The 13,645-nt window shown below is 40.4% G+C and overlaps 2 protein-coding genes across 2 annotated transcripts in view; both read left to right on the plus strand.

The window, feature by feature from the left end:
• Positions 1-5,003, plus strand: minar2 (membrane integral NOTCH2 associated receptor 2). The gene is made up of 3 exons (XM_036976534.1): positions 1-147; positions 1,577-1,825; positions 4,517-5,003. The coding sequence occupies exons 1-3, from the start codon at positions 1-3 to the stop codon at positions 4,721-4,723; spliced, it is 603 nt and encodes a 200-aa protein (XP_036832429.1). The 3' UTR covers positions 4,724-5,003.
• A 1,620-nt stretch (positions 5,004-6,623) lies between these two features.
• chsy3 (chondroitin sulfate synthase 3) overlaps positions 6,624-13,645 on the plus strand; it is a 184,081-nt gene continuing 177,059 nt past the window's right edge. The window contains exon 1 of the mRNA XM_036976699.1: positions 6,624-8,046. Within this exon, the coding sequence (XP_036832594.1) occupies positions 7,317-8,046 (730 nt within the window). The 5' untranslated portion in view covers positions 6,624-7,316. The remainder of the gene's footprint in view (positions 8,047-13,645) is intronic.

Below are 13,645 nucleotides of genomic sequence, written 5' to 3' on the forward strand. Positions count from 1 at the left end.
ATGGACATCTCGGTTCTGCCCAACAACAACCACCCGGAAAAATTATTTCAGCTGGACGTGGGGATGCTGCCGGCCACCCACGGAATGTTCCAGGTCGAGGCAGCTCTGTCGGGGCAGAGGCAGTGGAGTAACCAGGTTTATCAACAGGTAGGCCATCTTGTCTCTCTCCGTTAAGTCTAGTAGACTTTCACTGTTAAAGGCAGGTACTCACATGATATCTAATGGAAGGCTTGTCTGCTTGGAGTGGCTTGGTCATGTAGATTCAGTATGTATTTAAAGGTGTGAATAGCTCTGGCTCAAATTTAAGTCTAACTATAAGGACAGCACTTCATTTCACAATCTTGCACCTAATCCAAACCATTTAGGTGAATATTTTCAAGCCAAACTCAAGAGGTGCTTAAAATCTTTTTAACTAGGCTAATTGAATTGAAGAGTAATTTAAAATGCTCATCGTCTTGCCGTTATTTCAATAAAGGAATATTTGATTGATGACGTATTGCTGTAAGTAACAGTGTTCTAGTAAAATACACATGAAAAGATAGGCCTATTTTATTTGTGTGTAAAACGAAGATGTACTAAAATAAGAGGAGCGCGTTACTTTCTTGACCGCTATTGACTTTCATGATTAATAGTAATGAACGGTCATAGTGAAAAGTTATTGCATCGATGTTCCATCATCATAGTTGCCAAAAGATCACAAAGGGTTTACACATAATAAACTGACATTTTTTTTTTTTGGGGGGGGGGGGGGGGGGGGGGGGAGTTGCAGACAACTGTGAATTGATTGATTCAGTCTGGATTCGTTCTTTTACAAAATGTATATCCAACTCTCATCTTTGTTTTTTTTTTAAAGTCAATGTGGCTCCCTAATTAACCACAGCTTCTGGTTGCAGTAGAATCATGAGTCAACAGGAATGAGTCAGTCATTGGAGTTCAATGAGAATAACAAGTGAGCTTATCAGAATTGGTTAAGGTCACAGTTTCTCAGTCTGTCCATATCTCTTTTTCTGCATTTTACACAATTAATTGATGAATGAAAAACCTGTGAATCGTTTCATCATGATCTAACGCAAATGCTCCATCGTTAAATTGCTGCTCCAAACAAGGGAAGAAGACGGATCATTCCGGCGTCTTTTTGCGGTGAACACACAGACATGTAGGAATATTCGTGACTTTGACTCACCTGTGTATATGCATTACGGATACATTCTAGGCCATGTATGAATACATGGATAACCTTTACTAAAGAATACTGCCACAGGGAGCCGTGATATGTTATAACTGACAGAGCCATCCACTCTGGGAGTAGGAGCATTATTTCAGTCAGCTTGTTGCATCTCACAAGGCTGGCCAAATGAGACTTTGTTAGGTGTGATAGAAAGGCACAACAAATGCATTATGCACAGCTGGTTTAAAGAAAGTAATAACAAAAGTGTGTGTATCCACTTGTTTCCCCTAGTAACATCCCAAAATGGACAGGGGAAAACACTGTTACCACAGTCAAAAATAATATATAAAGACAATTCCCTTTTTCTACTTTTTCCCTCTCTCTCTCTCCATCTCTTTCCTCCCCCAGAGGGAACGTAGGACTGTGAGTGACAATAGGCCTTCCCCGTCCCCCGAGGGCAGCCCTGTGGTGTTTGTGGACAGATACCTGGAGAAGCACATCACGCCGCACACCTTGAATTCCAAGATCAAGAGGAACCCTCTGTACACAGACATAAGGACTATAGACATGGGGGAAAACCAGAAGTCCAAACCCTCCTGGACCATCCAGGAGTTTGACAGACACTCAATCCACTCCAACCTGGCAGGCTATCTGAAGGTAAATTGAAGACTTTAAAGGCAGGCAGGCAGACAGGTAGACAGGCAGGCTGGAAGACAGACAGACAGGCAGGCATACAAGCAGTCAGGCAGACAGACAGGAAGGCAGTCAGGCACACAGACAGACAGACAGACAGACAGACAGGCTGGGAGGCTGGGAGGCAGACAGGTAGGAAGGCAGACAGACAGGCAGGCAGTCAGGCACACAGACAGACAGACAGACAGACAGACAGGCTGGGAGGCTGGGAGGCAGACAGGCAGGAAGGCAGACAGACAGGCAGGCAGACAGGCAGGAAGGCAGACAGGCAGGGTTTAGATTTGCAATAACGTCAGGAATAGTAGATCAGTTCCAAGAAATAGAGCATGTTTTGGATATACAGACTTTGTCACTGTCACACAAAGTCACATATGCCAACTAAAATAATTTAAGATATTGCAAATTTGGCAGCGATGTCTCCTTCTCTTAGACCTGAAGTAACTGTCTCCAGAACCACAGAGGCTGATAATGGAAGGCTACATGGCAGTTGACCTTAGAATAAGGAGAGCTGGAGGTGACAGCATGGGATCAAGTCCATGCAGACAGTATTAAATGCTACATATACACATCCACAGTCCAAACCTACACACTACTAGTGCCTGGAAAACTTCACAGCACCAATTGTTATCCCTTTGATGTTTGCTCCTGGCGGTAGCTGATTGATTATCTGCGATACGTATCCTTGAGCAAACTCCCACAGAAAGCTCCATCGTAACTCCATCAGGCAGCTAATGTTTCACCTGACCAAACCAATCAGCCAAGTGACAGCTGATATACCATCCTCGAAGTCCCCAACCAGGGCACTGCGGGACACGTCAGGGACTATGACTGTCACCCAAACCAACGCTACACAGGCTAGCCGAAATCAAATTAAAAACTCTCAACGGGCACCGCCGACATCGCCAGCAGGGAGTCAGCTCTGCAATGAAGATGACAAGTGTAACAGCATCCAATTATTTCCCTGTGAAAAAGAATACAAAGCTGTCCTTTTTATTACTGAATCACAGAGCACTGAGGTATATGTTCTCTTTATTGCTGAATCACAGAGCAGTGAGGTATATGTTTTCTTTATTACTAAATCACAGAGCAGTGATCAATAAGTCAGACTTGTTTCTTTCCCGTCTCCATAATGAAATCAGAAATCCGGTATGTGCCGATGGTTTGATAGAAATCTGGTAAGTGCCGATGCACAGAACAGCGCAAACTGGCTGTAACCAGACTAGAAAGAGGAGTGGGAGACCCACAACTGAGCAATAGGACAAGTACATTAGAGTGTCGACTTTGAGAAACAGACGCCTCACAAGTCCTCAACTGGCAGCTTCAATAAATAGCACCTGCAAAACACCAGTCTCAACGTCTACAGTGAAGAAGCGACTCCGGGCTGCTGGCCTTCTAGGCAGAGTTGCAAAGAAAAAGCCATATCTCAGACTGGCCAATAAAAATAAAATATTAAGATGGCCCAAAGAACACAGACACTGGACAGAGGAACTCTGCCTAGAAGGCCAGCATCCCGGAGTCGCCTCTTCACTGTTGACGTTGAGACTGGTGTTTCTATTCTGGTTAGAGACAGTTTGCGCTGTTCTGAGAAGGGAGTACTACACAGCGTTGTACCAGATCTTCAGTTTCTTGGAAATTTATTGCATGGAATAGCCTTAATTTCTCAGAACAAGAATAGACTGAAGTTTTAGAAGAAAGTCTTTGTTTCTGGCTATTTTGAGCCTGTAATCGAACCCACAAATGCTGATGCTCCAGATACTCAACTAGTCTAAAGAAGGACAGTTTTATTGCTTCTTTAATCAGGACAACAGTTTTCAGCTGTGCTAATATAATTACAAAAGGGTTTTCTAATCATCAATTATCCTTTTAAAATTCTAAACTTGGATTTGCTAACACAACGTGCCATTGGAACACAGGAGAGATGGTTGCTGATAATGGGCCTCTGTACACCTACGTAGATATTACATTACAAATCAGCCGTTTCCAGCTACAATAGTCAACAACATTAACAATGTCTACACTGTATTTCTGATCAATTTTATGTTGTTTTATTGGACAAAAAAAAAGTGCTTTTCTTTCAAAAACAAGGACATTTCTAAGTGACTTTTGAACGGTAGTGTATGCACATTTCTTCATTACTTCAGTATAACATTGACAATATTATTGTACATTTTACACTGTAAAATTGAGCAATGTACATATGTATAATGCACAATGTCTAGTTTGATGTAGTGTTTCATTTATGATGTAGGCTATTGTTTTACTATTATGACAATAAAATCTACTGATTATTACTCATGTATAAATGTATAATGTATAAAGTACTTTTTTAAAATTTAGAACTTACATTGAAATACATGTATTTAACTTTATAGCCTGTTACAAGACCATCTCTTTTGCTCACACTTTCCTTGAAGTGGATATGCTTACATGCAGTAGTCATTATCATTACATCTAATGTGACATAAACCATTATAACTGCCTATAACAGCCGACTTCAGCTCATGATAACTAACATGTCATGGAAGCTATACGTAGCTTTATCCATTGTCATTGAAAAAAATTTGTCATTACCTGTCGCCACATGTTATTACATACCTGCAATGACAGTGTCACAATGTTGTTGTTGCACTTTCAAAGTCTCCCTTTTTGTTTCAGGAAGATGAAAAAGGACCACAGGATCTAGATTTTTGGTTGGAGGATCTCTACACACCTGGTTACGACTCCTTGTTAAAGAAGAAAGAAGCAGAGATTAAAAGGAACAGACTTTGCAAAATACTGACCTACGTCATTCTGTCAGTGTGCGTCATCATTATCATCATCACAGTGCCAATCGTAGTCACCAGAAATGTAAAGAAACCGTGACTGATTTGTAGAATCATGCCAAGGTGGGTCAAATTCTTTCAAAAGGTTTAGGATGTCTCATCAGTCACTATAACATGTACATTAGGCTATATGTGTTTGAAACACGTTGCGTATTTGGGACTATTGTGGCATATTGTTCATACTCTCACATTTATGAAAGAGGACACTTGAGCTGTCACGATTCACAAGTGCTTATTTAAGCAATAAGGCCTGAGGGGGTGTGGTATATGGCCAATATACCACGGTTAAGGGCTGTCCTTAAGCACGACGCAACGCGTCACAAACCCCTGAGGTGCCTTATTGCTGTTATAAACTGGTTACCAACGTAATTAGAGCAGTAAAAATAAAATTATTGTCATACCCGTGGTATACGGTCTGATATACCATAGCTTACAGCCAAACAGAATTCAGGGCTCAAACCACCCAGTTTATAATGTCTTATAAATAAGATGATTAGGTAAAAATGGGGATGCTGAGCATTTCACACCTGATTAACTAATGGATCATGATTAGTTGCTTATTTGAATCAGGTGTTTGATCACACCGTCATGTGCTCCGCAGTCACAAAGTGTATCAGCGAAGGAGTGCTGATTTAGGATCAGGTCCCTCCTGTCCATATAATCTCAGTCATTATGATCAAAAGGGAAATCTGACCCTATATCAGGACAACTCTGACTGAGACTCTTGTGAGTAGGGCCCCCTGAAGGTTAGAGAATGTATGAGGTTGGTGCATGTGAGTGGGTCTGAGTATAGGCACTTGAATGACACTGAACATCATTGTTGCAGGTGTGTGGCCCCAATTTCTGTTTAAAAAGGGGGTATGAGACCGCATTGAGATTCTCTCTTTGATTACAGGGCTGGTGCTCAGAGTTAGTCGTCTGTCAAGGTGCAGAGTAGCCTACTCCAGCACCAGAATTAATTGGTGGCGCAGCGGTCTAAGGCACTGCATTCTCAGTGCAAGAGGTGTCACTATAGAACCTGGTTCAAATCCAGGCTGTATCACATCTGACTGAGATTGGGAGTCCCGTAGGGCGGGGCACAATTGGCTCAGAGTCGTCTGGCTTTGGCCGGAGTAGAAATAAGAGTTTGTTCTTAAAATAAAAATGTATTGAATAAACACTAGTAGCTGAAGGTCAGACATAGGTGGCATTCCAAATGGTACCCTATTTCTTATATAGAGCCCAATGGGCCCTGGTCAAAAGTAGTGCACTATATAGGGGACCATTTGGGACGGGTCCTATGTTTTGAGTGTGCTGTTCTTGTTAGGCATATCTACCACATCAATTTGGTGTTCAATGTTTAGCTATCATTTCACAACATAACTTATGTCTTTTAAAAAAATAAAGTCAACTTTCATTTTTACACAAAGAGTGTTCATTGTAATTGTTTTGTTTCAATTTTCACACATTTCCCTACTGTAGTAGCCTACAGTTTGCTCACTTTCAGTTTGACAAACTCCTGACACTGTACGCCTATAGTACGATTACCACGAGAGGGCGCCACAACACAGTGGCCCTCAAAGGGCTCAAATCCCATACAGAACATTCTAATGCTGTGAAAATATGTGATTATGGAAATGTTGGTTAAATTTACTGTTTTGGCTATAGGCTAGACTAGACTACTTGCTGTTTCTATTTAGGTTTGTACACATGCAAGAAAGAGTACGCTCCCAATCAGCAATGATAAGATGAATTGCAGTAGCGCCATAAATCAGTTGAACGGTTCAGTCAAGATGAAGATAAATATTATAGGCGACAGTCCATGCGCCACAGGTTACACCTGTATCTTACATGTTATGAAATAAGGTCTTAATGAGATGTATGGGTTTATGTGGTGTGGCTGAACGTCCAACCGATGTTGGCTCACTTTTCCAATACGGGTCTCATTCGGACGTCACGCATTGAAGAGGAACAGATCGCTCTCTGTCTCGCTCCGCCCTCTGTCTGCCTGCCCAACAGGAAGACACTCTCCGGTTACTTCTTTCACCAATGAATATGCATTGGCTACTACTGATTGCCTGTGCCTGAAACGCAAAGAAATTAGAGAAGAGGGACGGAGGATATGAAAAGTTATTTACCCTGACGTCAATCTGTAAACAAAATGGCGAGTCAGGGGCGGATAAACTAGCTTTAGGTAGCATATACTTAGCGACAGTGTGCACAAATAAAACTGTATTCGTCACGTTTCAAGACTGAGGAGACCGTTCATATTTGACAGCGGTAACAAATCAACTTGAGTTGCCTGAAATTAGTGGAGTTAACTTTTTGGGGGGGAAATGATTGCGCATGTAGAAACAATGTAGCCTATCCACTGGAAAGTAATGAAGAGTTGTGGTTACAACGTTGCTTTTCATTCGGACTGAACAGCAACTTCTGCCGTCGCCCTGGACATTACAAAAGAAGAAGCTTTTGCCAGCGACCTACTGTAGCTACTCAGTGGATATTTCCCCAGAACTGTAACATGACAGTCTACCGATACTAATAGATTATCTAGGGATAAATGGCTTGTTGGATACATTTTAAGGACGTTATCCCTGGAGGTGGGGATACACTCTTACCTTCAGGTACCACTACTCATCTAATGCCCTTCGCAGATGAGTGATAACCATTTATGGAAACTGCTCGGTGTAAAACAGATATATCAAGTGAGCACTACTCGGAGGATATATTTAGTTTATATCATATTTAATAAACTCTCAATTTTTATTTCAATCATGGCCGTTAGGTCTAGAAGACCGTGGATGGGCGTAATTGTAGGGGTCTTTCTTGGATTTACAGCGGCGTCTTGGCTAATTGTCCCCAGGGTAGTGGAAATCAGTGGGAAAAGAAAGAAGTCGTCGATCTGCTCATACTACAGTAATGCTGCGGGCATCGGTAAAGTGGCCGAAATCATTGGAAGCACCGCAAGTAATGCGTTACGCAAAGACCCGGAGAATAACCTGTCCAGCCAAGAGGGCAGTGAAGAGGAGGAAGAGAGCGTTTACAAGACTGGTAACGGTAGTGGGGATGGCGGAGGACCTATTTCCAAACCTAGGCATTTTCTCTATGTCGGCGTCATGACAGCCAAAAAGTACCTTGATTCCCGCGCTGTGGCTGCACACAGGACGTGGACCGGTTCCATCCCCGGGAAGGTTGACTTCTTCTCCAGCGAGGGCTCTGAAACAGTCCCACTGCCCATTCCTGTTCCCGTGGTGTCGTTGACAGGTGTAGATGATTCATACCCGCCACAGAAGAAGTCATTTATGATGTTGAAGTACATGCATGACCATTACCTGGATAAATACGAGTGGTTCATGAGGGCAGATGATGATGTCTACATTCGAGGTGAATTCCCTTAATGAAATAGTTTGTCTTTCTCTTTTAAAATGTATAGGGCAGACTACATACATTCTTGGTAGTCTTTGAAGTTCATTGACAGTCATCTGTTTGACTCCTATTCCATCTAGACAGTAGCAAGTTAGCAACAGCTGGCGAAATCAACATTCATATGTCAACTATTTCAAACATTTTTCAAGAGCACTTGAACAGCTTCCCTCCAGGCATTGAGATACATTTTTGTGAGAGTATCCTCTCCGTATTGGGTATTGCTACTGTACAATGTTGCACTCGTGAAGCGTCATTGTCGGAGAGTCTTGGTTCCAGAAAGCCAACCCACACTGGGCACAGACGGCAGTTCATCATCTAGTTTGAGTTGTCAACTAACGTGAAATCAACAACAAAAATGTCATCATGTCATTGTATTTAGGTTAATAAAATACGAAAGTTATGTTGATGACTTTATTCAAATCCAATGTATTTTCCACGTTGATTCAACATCGTCACATTTGGATGTTTTGGTTGAAATTACGTGGATACAACGTTGATTCAACCCGTTTTTGCCCAGTGCGATGCCAGTTCATAACCCCCACCCACAACCTCTGTAGCTACATGTCTACAACATTGTACTTCATACGAATTTCACACAGTAAGCATATTAGTTATTGGTTTGTGGATGTAACCAACAGCCTTAGTATGTACTTTAGAGACAAACAACGACCCACTGCGCACACACTGGTTAAATCAACAGAATTTGTCAACATACTGTGACATGGAATCAACAATGAAAATAAACTGGATTTGAAAAAAGTAATCAACCAATACTGTTTTCATCTCATTTCAACCAGCGTTGTAAATATTGAAATTAGGGCAAAACTTCAACTTAAATACATTTACTTAACCTGATACATTGACTTAACCTGGCTAACAAATTGCTACATCAATCTGATTGCAACATAATCATCAGTGCTATGTATATGTCAAAGGTTTTGAGATTCACACAATCATTACCTGAAAACAATGATTGATTCACATACAAGATCATTGATGTTTTCAGATTCACACAATCATTACCTGAAAACAATGATTGAGCGGAGTTACATAGTCAGGTTAATATGATAGTTTGTTTAAAACGGTTACATGCTTTGTAAAAAAATAATGATTTCCCTAATAATCCTGTTTACATGCTACCGCAATGACCATGTTATTTTTGCAAAATATACATTGTGTATGTGAAAACGGCTTATATAAGATGCATATTTTCTGTTTTTCCAAACTCATTCCGCTTACACATAAGAGGGACGCTGGCACTACCCGGTGCTGGCACAAATACACTGCGGATTAAACTGTTTACATGTCCTAATAGTTTGAAAGATGACTCAGAAAACCAGGTGTTTTAATCAGCGTATGCTTACTTTGATTATGACCTTACGCCGATTAAGATAAGCAGAGTAAGGTGTTTACATGACTAATGCCATACTCGGCTATAATCAGTTTAATATCGAATTATTAGTGTGTATGTAAACATACTCGATGATAATGGACGTGAATCAATCATTGTTTTCTGGTAATGATTGTGTGAATCTCAAAAACTCAATGATCATGCCAGGTCGCAGTTGTATATGAGAGCTTGTTCTCAACTGGCCTACCTGGTTGTAAAGGTGTAATAATAATACAAAAAATGGACGTGAATCAATCATTGTTTTCAGGTAATGATTGTGTGAATCTGAAAACATCAATGATCATGGATGTGAATCATTGAGTATGTTTACATACACACTAATAATTCGATATTAAACTGATTATAGCAGAAGGCCGAGTATGGCATTAGTCATGTAAACACCTTACTCTGCTTATCTTAATCGGCGTAAGGTCATAATCAAAGTAAGCATACACTGATTAAAACTCATGGTTTTCTGAGCCATCTTTCAAACTATTAGGACATGTAAACAGTTTAATTGGCGTTCCAGTGTTTTAATCAACGGGTACCCCAAAATATGCAATTTATAAATAGTTTTCACATACAAACTTTATACGTCCGAAATCAGAATTAAATAGTCTTCGCAAAAATAACATGATCACTGTGGTAGCACGTTTATTTTGATTGGCGATTTTCACTAGCCTGATTTCAGATGTCTTTGTAAACAGGATTATTAAAGGAAATCGTTCTTGCAAAGCATGTAAACATTTGAAAACAAACTATTATATTAACCTGAATATCCACAATAATCACATTTTTGTGTGCATGTAACCGTGCTCATTGTAGCCATGTTGAGTGGGAGCCATCCATGATGCTGGTGGTGTGGGAGCTCATGCCACTCCACTAGTGTATATTAACTTCCCACGGGGCACACCACCGGGTTGAATCAACGTTATTTCCATGTCCTTTCAACGAAATTATGTTTGAACCAACTTGGAATAGATGTTGAGAGGATGTCTGTGGCCAGTGGGTTTTGTGTCGAAAACAATGAAGAGGAAGAATGCTGTTTGCTGTATGTAGAGTGTGGGTTGATAGTAAGGGCAGAGAGATGAAGCTATGTCATGTTGTGTATTTGTAAGTGGGTTATGCAATAGTTATGCAATCTTCTAAAGTATTGCAGGTAAGTATATTAGCCTGCCTACTGGCTACTACCAGCTTTATATTAGCCTGCCTACTGGCTACTACCAGCTTTATATTAGCCTGCCTACTGGCTATTACTAGCTTTATATTAGCCTGCCTACTGGCTATTACTAGCTTTATATTAGCCTGCCTACTGGCTACTACTAGCTTTATATTAGCCTGCCTACTACTGTACCTACTACTAGCTTTATATTAGCCTGCCTACTACTGTACCTACTACTAGCTTTATATTAGCCTGCCTACTACTAGCTTTATATTAGCCTGCCTATTACTAGCTTTATATTAGCCTGCCTACTGGCTATTACTAGCTTTATATTAGCCTGCCTACTGGCTATTACTAGCTTTATATTAGCCTGCCTACTGGCTATTACTAGCTTTATATTAGCCTGCCTACTGGCTATTACTAGCTTTATATTAGCCTGCCTACTACTGTACCTACTACTAGCTTTATATTAGCCTGCCTACTACTAGCTTTATATTAGCCTGCCTACTACTGTACCTACTACTAGCTTTATATTAGCCTGCGTACTGGCTACTACCAGCTTTATATTAGCCTGCCTACTACTAGCTTTATATTAGCCTGCCTACTACTGTACCTACTACTAGCTTTATATTAGCCTGCCTACTACTGCACCTACTACTAGCTTTATATTAGCCTGCCTACTACTGTACCTACTACTAGCTTTATATTAGCCTGCCTATTACTAGCTTTATATTAGCCTGCCTACTACTGTACCTACTACTAGCTTTATATTAACCTGCCTACTACTGTACCTACTACTAGCTTTATATTAGCCTGCCTACTGGCTACTACCAGATTTATATTAGCCTGCCTACTACTAGCTTTATATTAGCCTGCCTACTACTAGCTTTATATTAGCCTGCCTACTACTGTACCTACTACTAGCTTTATATTAGCCTGCCTACTACTGTACCTACTACTAGCTTTATATTAGCCTGCCTACTACTAGCTTTATATTAGCCTGCCTACTACTGTACCTACTACTAGCTTTATATTAGCCTGCCTACTACTGTACCTACTACTAGCTTTATATTAGCCTGCCTACTACTGTACCTACTGCTAGCTTTATATTAGCCTGCCTACTACTGTACCTACTACTATCTTTATATTAGCCTGCCTACTACTGTACCTACTACTAGCTTTATATTAGCCTGCCTACTACTGTACCTACTACTAGCTTTATATTAGCCTGCCTACTACTGTACCTACTACTAGCTTTATATTAACCTGCCTACTACTGTACCTACTACTAGCTTTATATTAGCCTGCCTACTACTAGCTTTATATTAGCCTGCCTACTACTGTACCTACTACTAGCTTTATATTAGCCTGCCTACTGGCTACTACCAGCTTTATATTAGCCTGCCTACTACTAGCTTTATATTAGCCTGCCTACTACTGTACCTACTACTAGCTTTATATTAGCCTGCCTACTACTGTACCTACTACTAGCTTTATATTAGCCTGCCTACTACTAGCTTTATATTAGCCTGCCTACTACTGTACCTACTACTAGCTTTATATTAGCCTGCCTACTACTGTACCTACTACTAGCTTTATATTAGCCTGCCTACTACTAACTTTATATTAGCCTGCCTATTACTAGCTTTATATTAGCCTGCCTACTACCAGCTTTATATTAGCCTGCCTACTACTAACTTTATATTAGCCTGCCTACTACTAACTTTATATTAGCCTGCCTACTACCAGCTTTATATTAGCCTGCCTACTACTAACTTCATATTAGCCTGCCTACTACCAGCTTTATATTAGCCTGCCTACTACCAGCTTTATATTAGCCTGCCTACTACTAACTTTATATTAGCCTGCCTACTACCAGCTTTATATTAGCCTGCCTACTACTAACTTTATATTAGCCTGCCTACTACTAGCTTTATATTAGCCTGCCTACTACTAGCTTTATATTAGCCTGCCTACTACTGTACCTACTACCAGCTTTATATTAGCCTGCCTACTACTGTACCTACTACTAGCTTTATATTAGCCTGCCTACTACTGTACCTACTACTAGCTTTATATTAGCCTGCCTACTACTGTACCTACTACTAACTTTATATTAGCCTGCCTATTACTAGCTTTATATTAGCCTGCCTATTACTAGCTTTATATTAGCCTGCCTATTACTAACTTTATATTAGCCTGCCTATTACTAACTTTATATTAGCCTGCCTATTACTAACTTTATATTAGCCTGCCTACTACTAGCTTTATATTAGCCTGCCTACTACTAGCTTTATATTAGCCTGCCTACTACTAGCTTTATATTAGCCTGCCTACTACTGTACCTACTACTAGCTTTATATTAGCCTGCCTACTACTGTACCTATTACTAGCTTTATATTAGCCTGCCTACTACTAGCTTTATATTAGCCTGCCTACTACTGTACCTATTACTAACTTTATATTAGCCTGCCTACTACTAGCTTTATATTAGCCTGCCTACTACTGTACCTATTACTAACTTTATATTAGCCTGCCTACTACTAGCTTTATATTAGCCTGCCTACTACTAGCTTTATATTAGCCTGCCTACTACTGTACCTATTACTAGCTTTATATTAGCCTGCCTACTACTGTACCTACTACTAGCTTTATATTAGCCTGCCTACTGGCTATTACTATCTTTATATTAGCCTGCCTACTACTGTACCTACTACTAGCTTTATATTAGCCTGCCTACTACTGTACCTACTACTAGCTTTATGTTAGCCTGCCTACTACTGTACCTACTACTATCTTTATATTAGCCTGCCTACTACTGTACCTACTACTAGCTTTATATTAGCCTGCCTACTGGCTATTGCTATCTTTATATTAGCCTGCCTACTACTGTACCTACTACTAGCTTTATATTAGCCTGCCTACTACTGTACCTATTACTAGCTTTATATTAGCCTGCCTACTACTGTACCTATTACTAGCTTTATATTAGCCTGCCTACTACT

The sequence above is a fragment of the Oncorhynchus mykiss genome, chromosome 5 (assembly GCF_013265735.2).
Source record: "Oncorhynchus mykiss isolate Arlee chromosome 5, USDA_OmykA_1.1, whole genome shotgun sequence".
Classification (NCBI taxonomy): Eukaryota; Metazoa; Chordata; class Actinopteri; order Salmoniformes; family Salmonidae; genus Oncorhynchus; species Oncorhynchus mykiss.

What these genes read in the sequence shown, in the direction of transcription:
- minar2 (XM_036976534.1), top strand. Translation starts at nt 1, where the DNA reads ATGGACATCTCGGTTCTGCCCAACAACAACCACCCGGAAAAATTATTT. An exon ending in GTAACCAGGTTTATCAACAG is followed by an intron (nt 148 to 1,576) that starts GTAGGCCATCTT and finishes TTCCTCCCCCAG; the next exon opens with AGGGAACGTAGGACTGTGAG. An exon ending in ACCTGGCAGGCTATCTGAAG is followed by an intron (nt 1,826 to 4,516) that starts GTAAATTGAAGA and finishes TTTTTGTTTCAG; the next exon opens with GAAGATGAAAAAGGACCACA.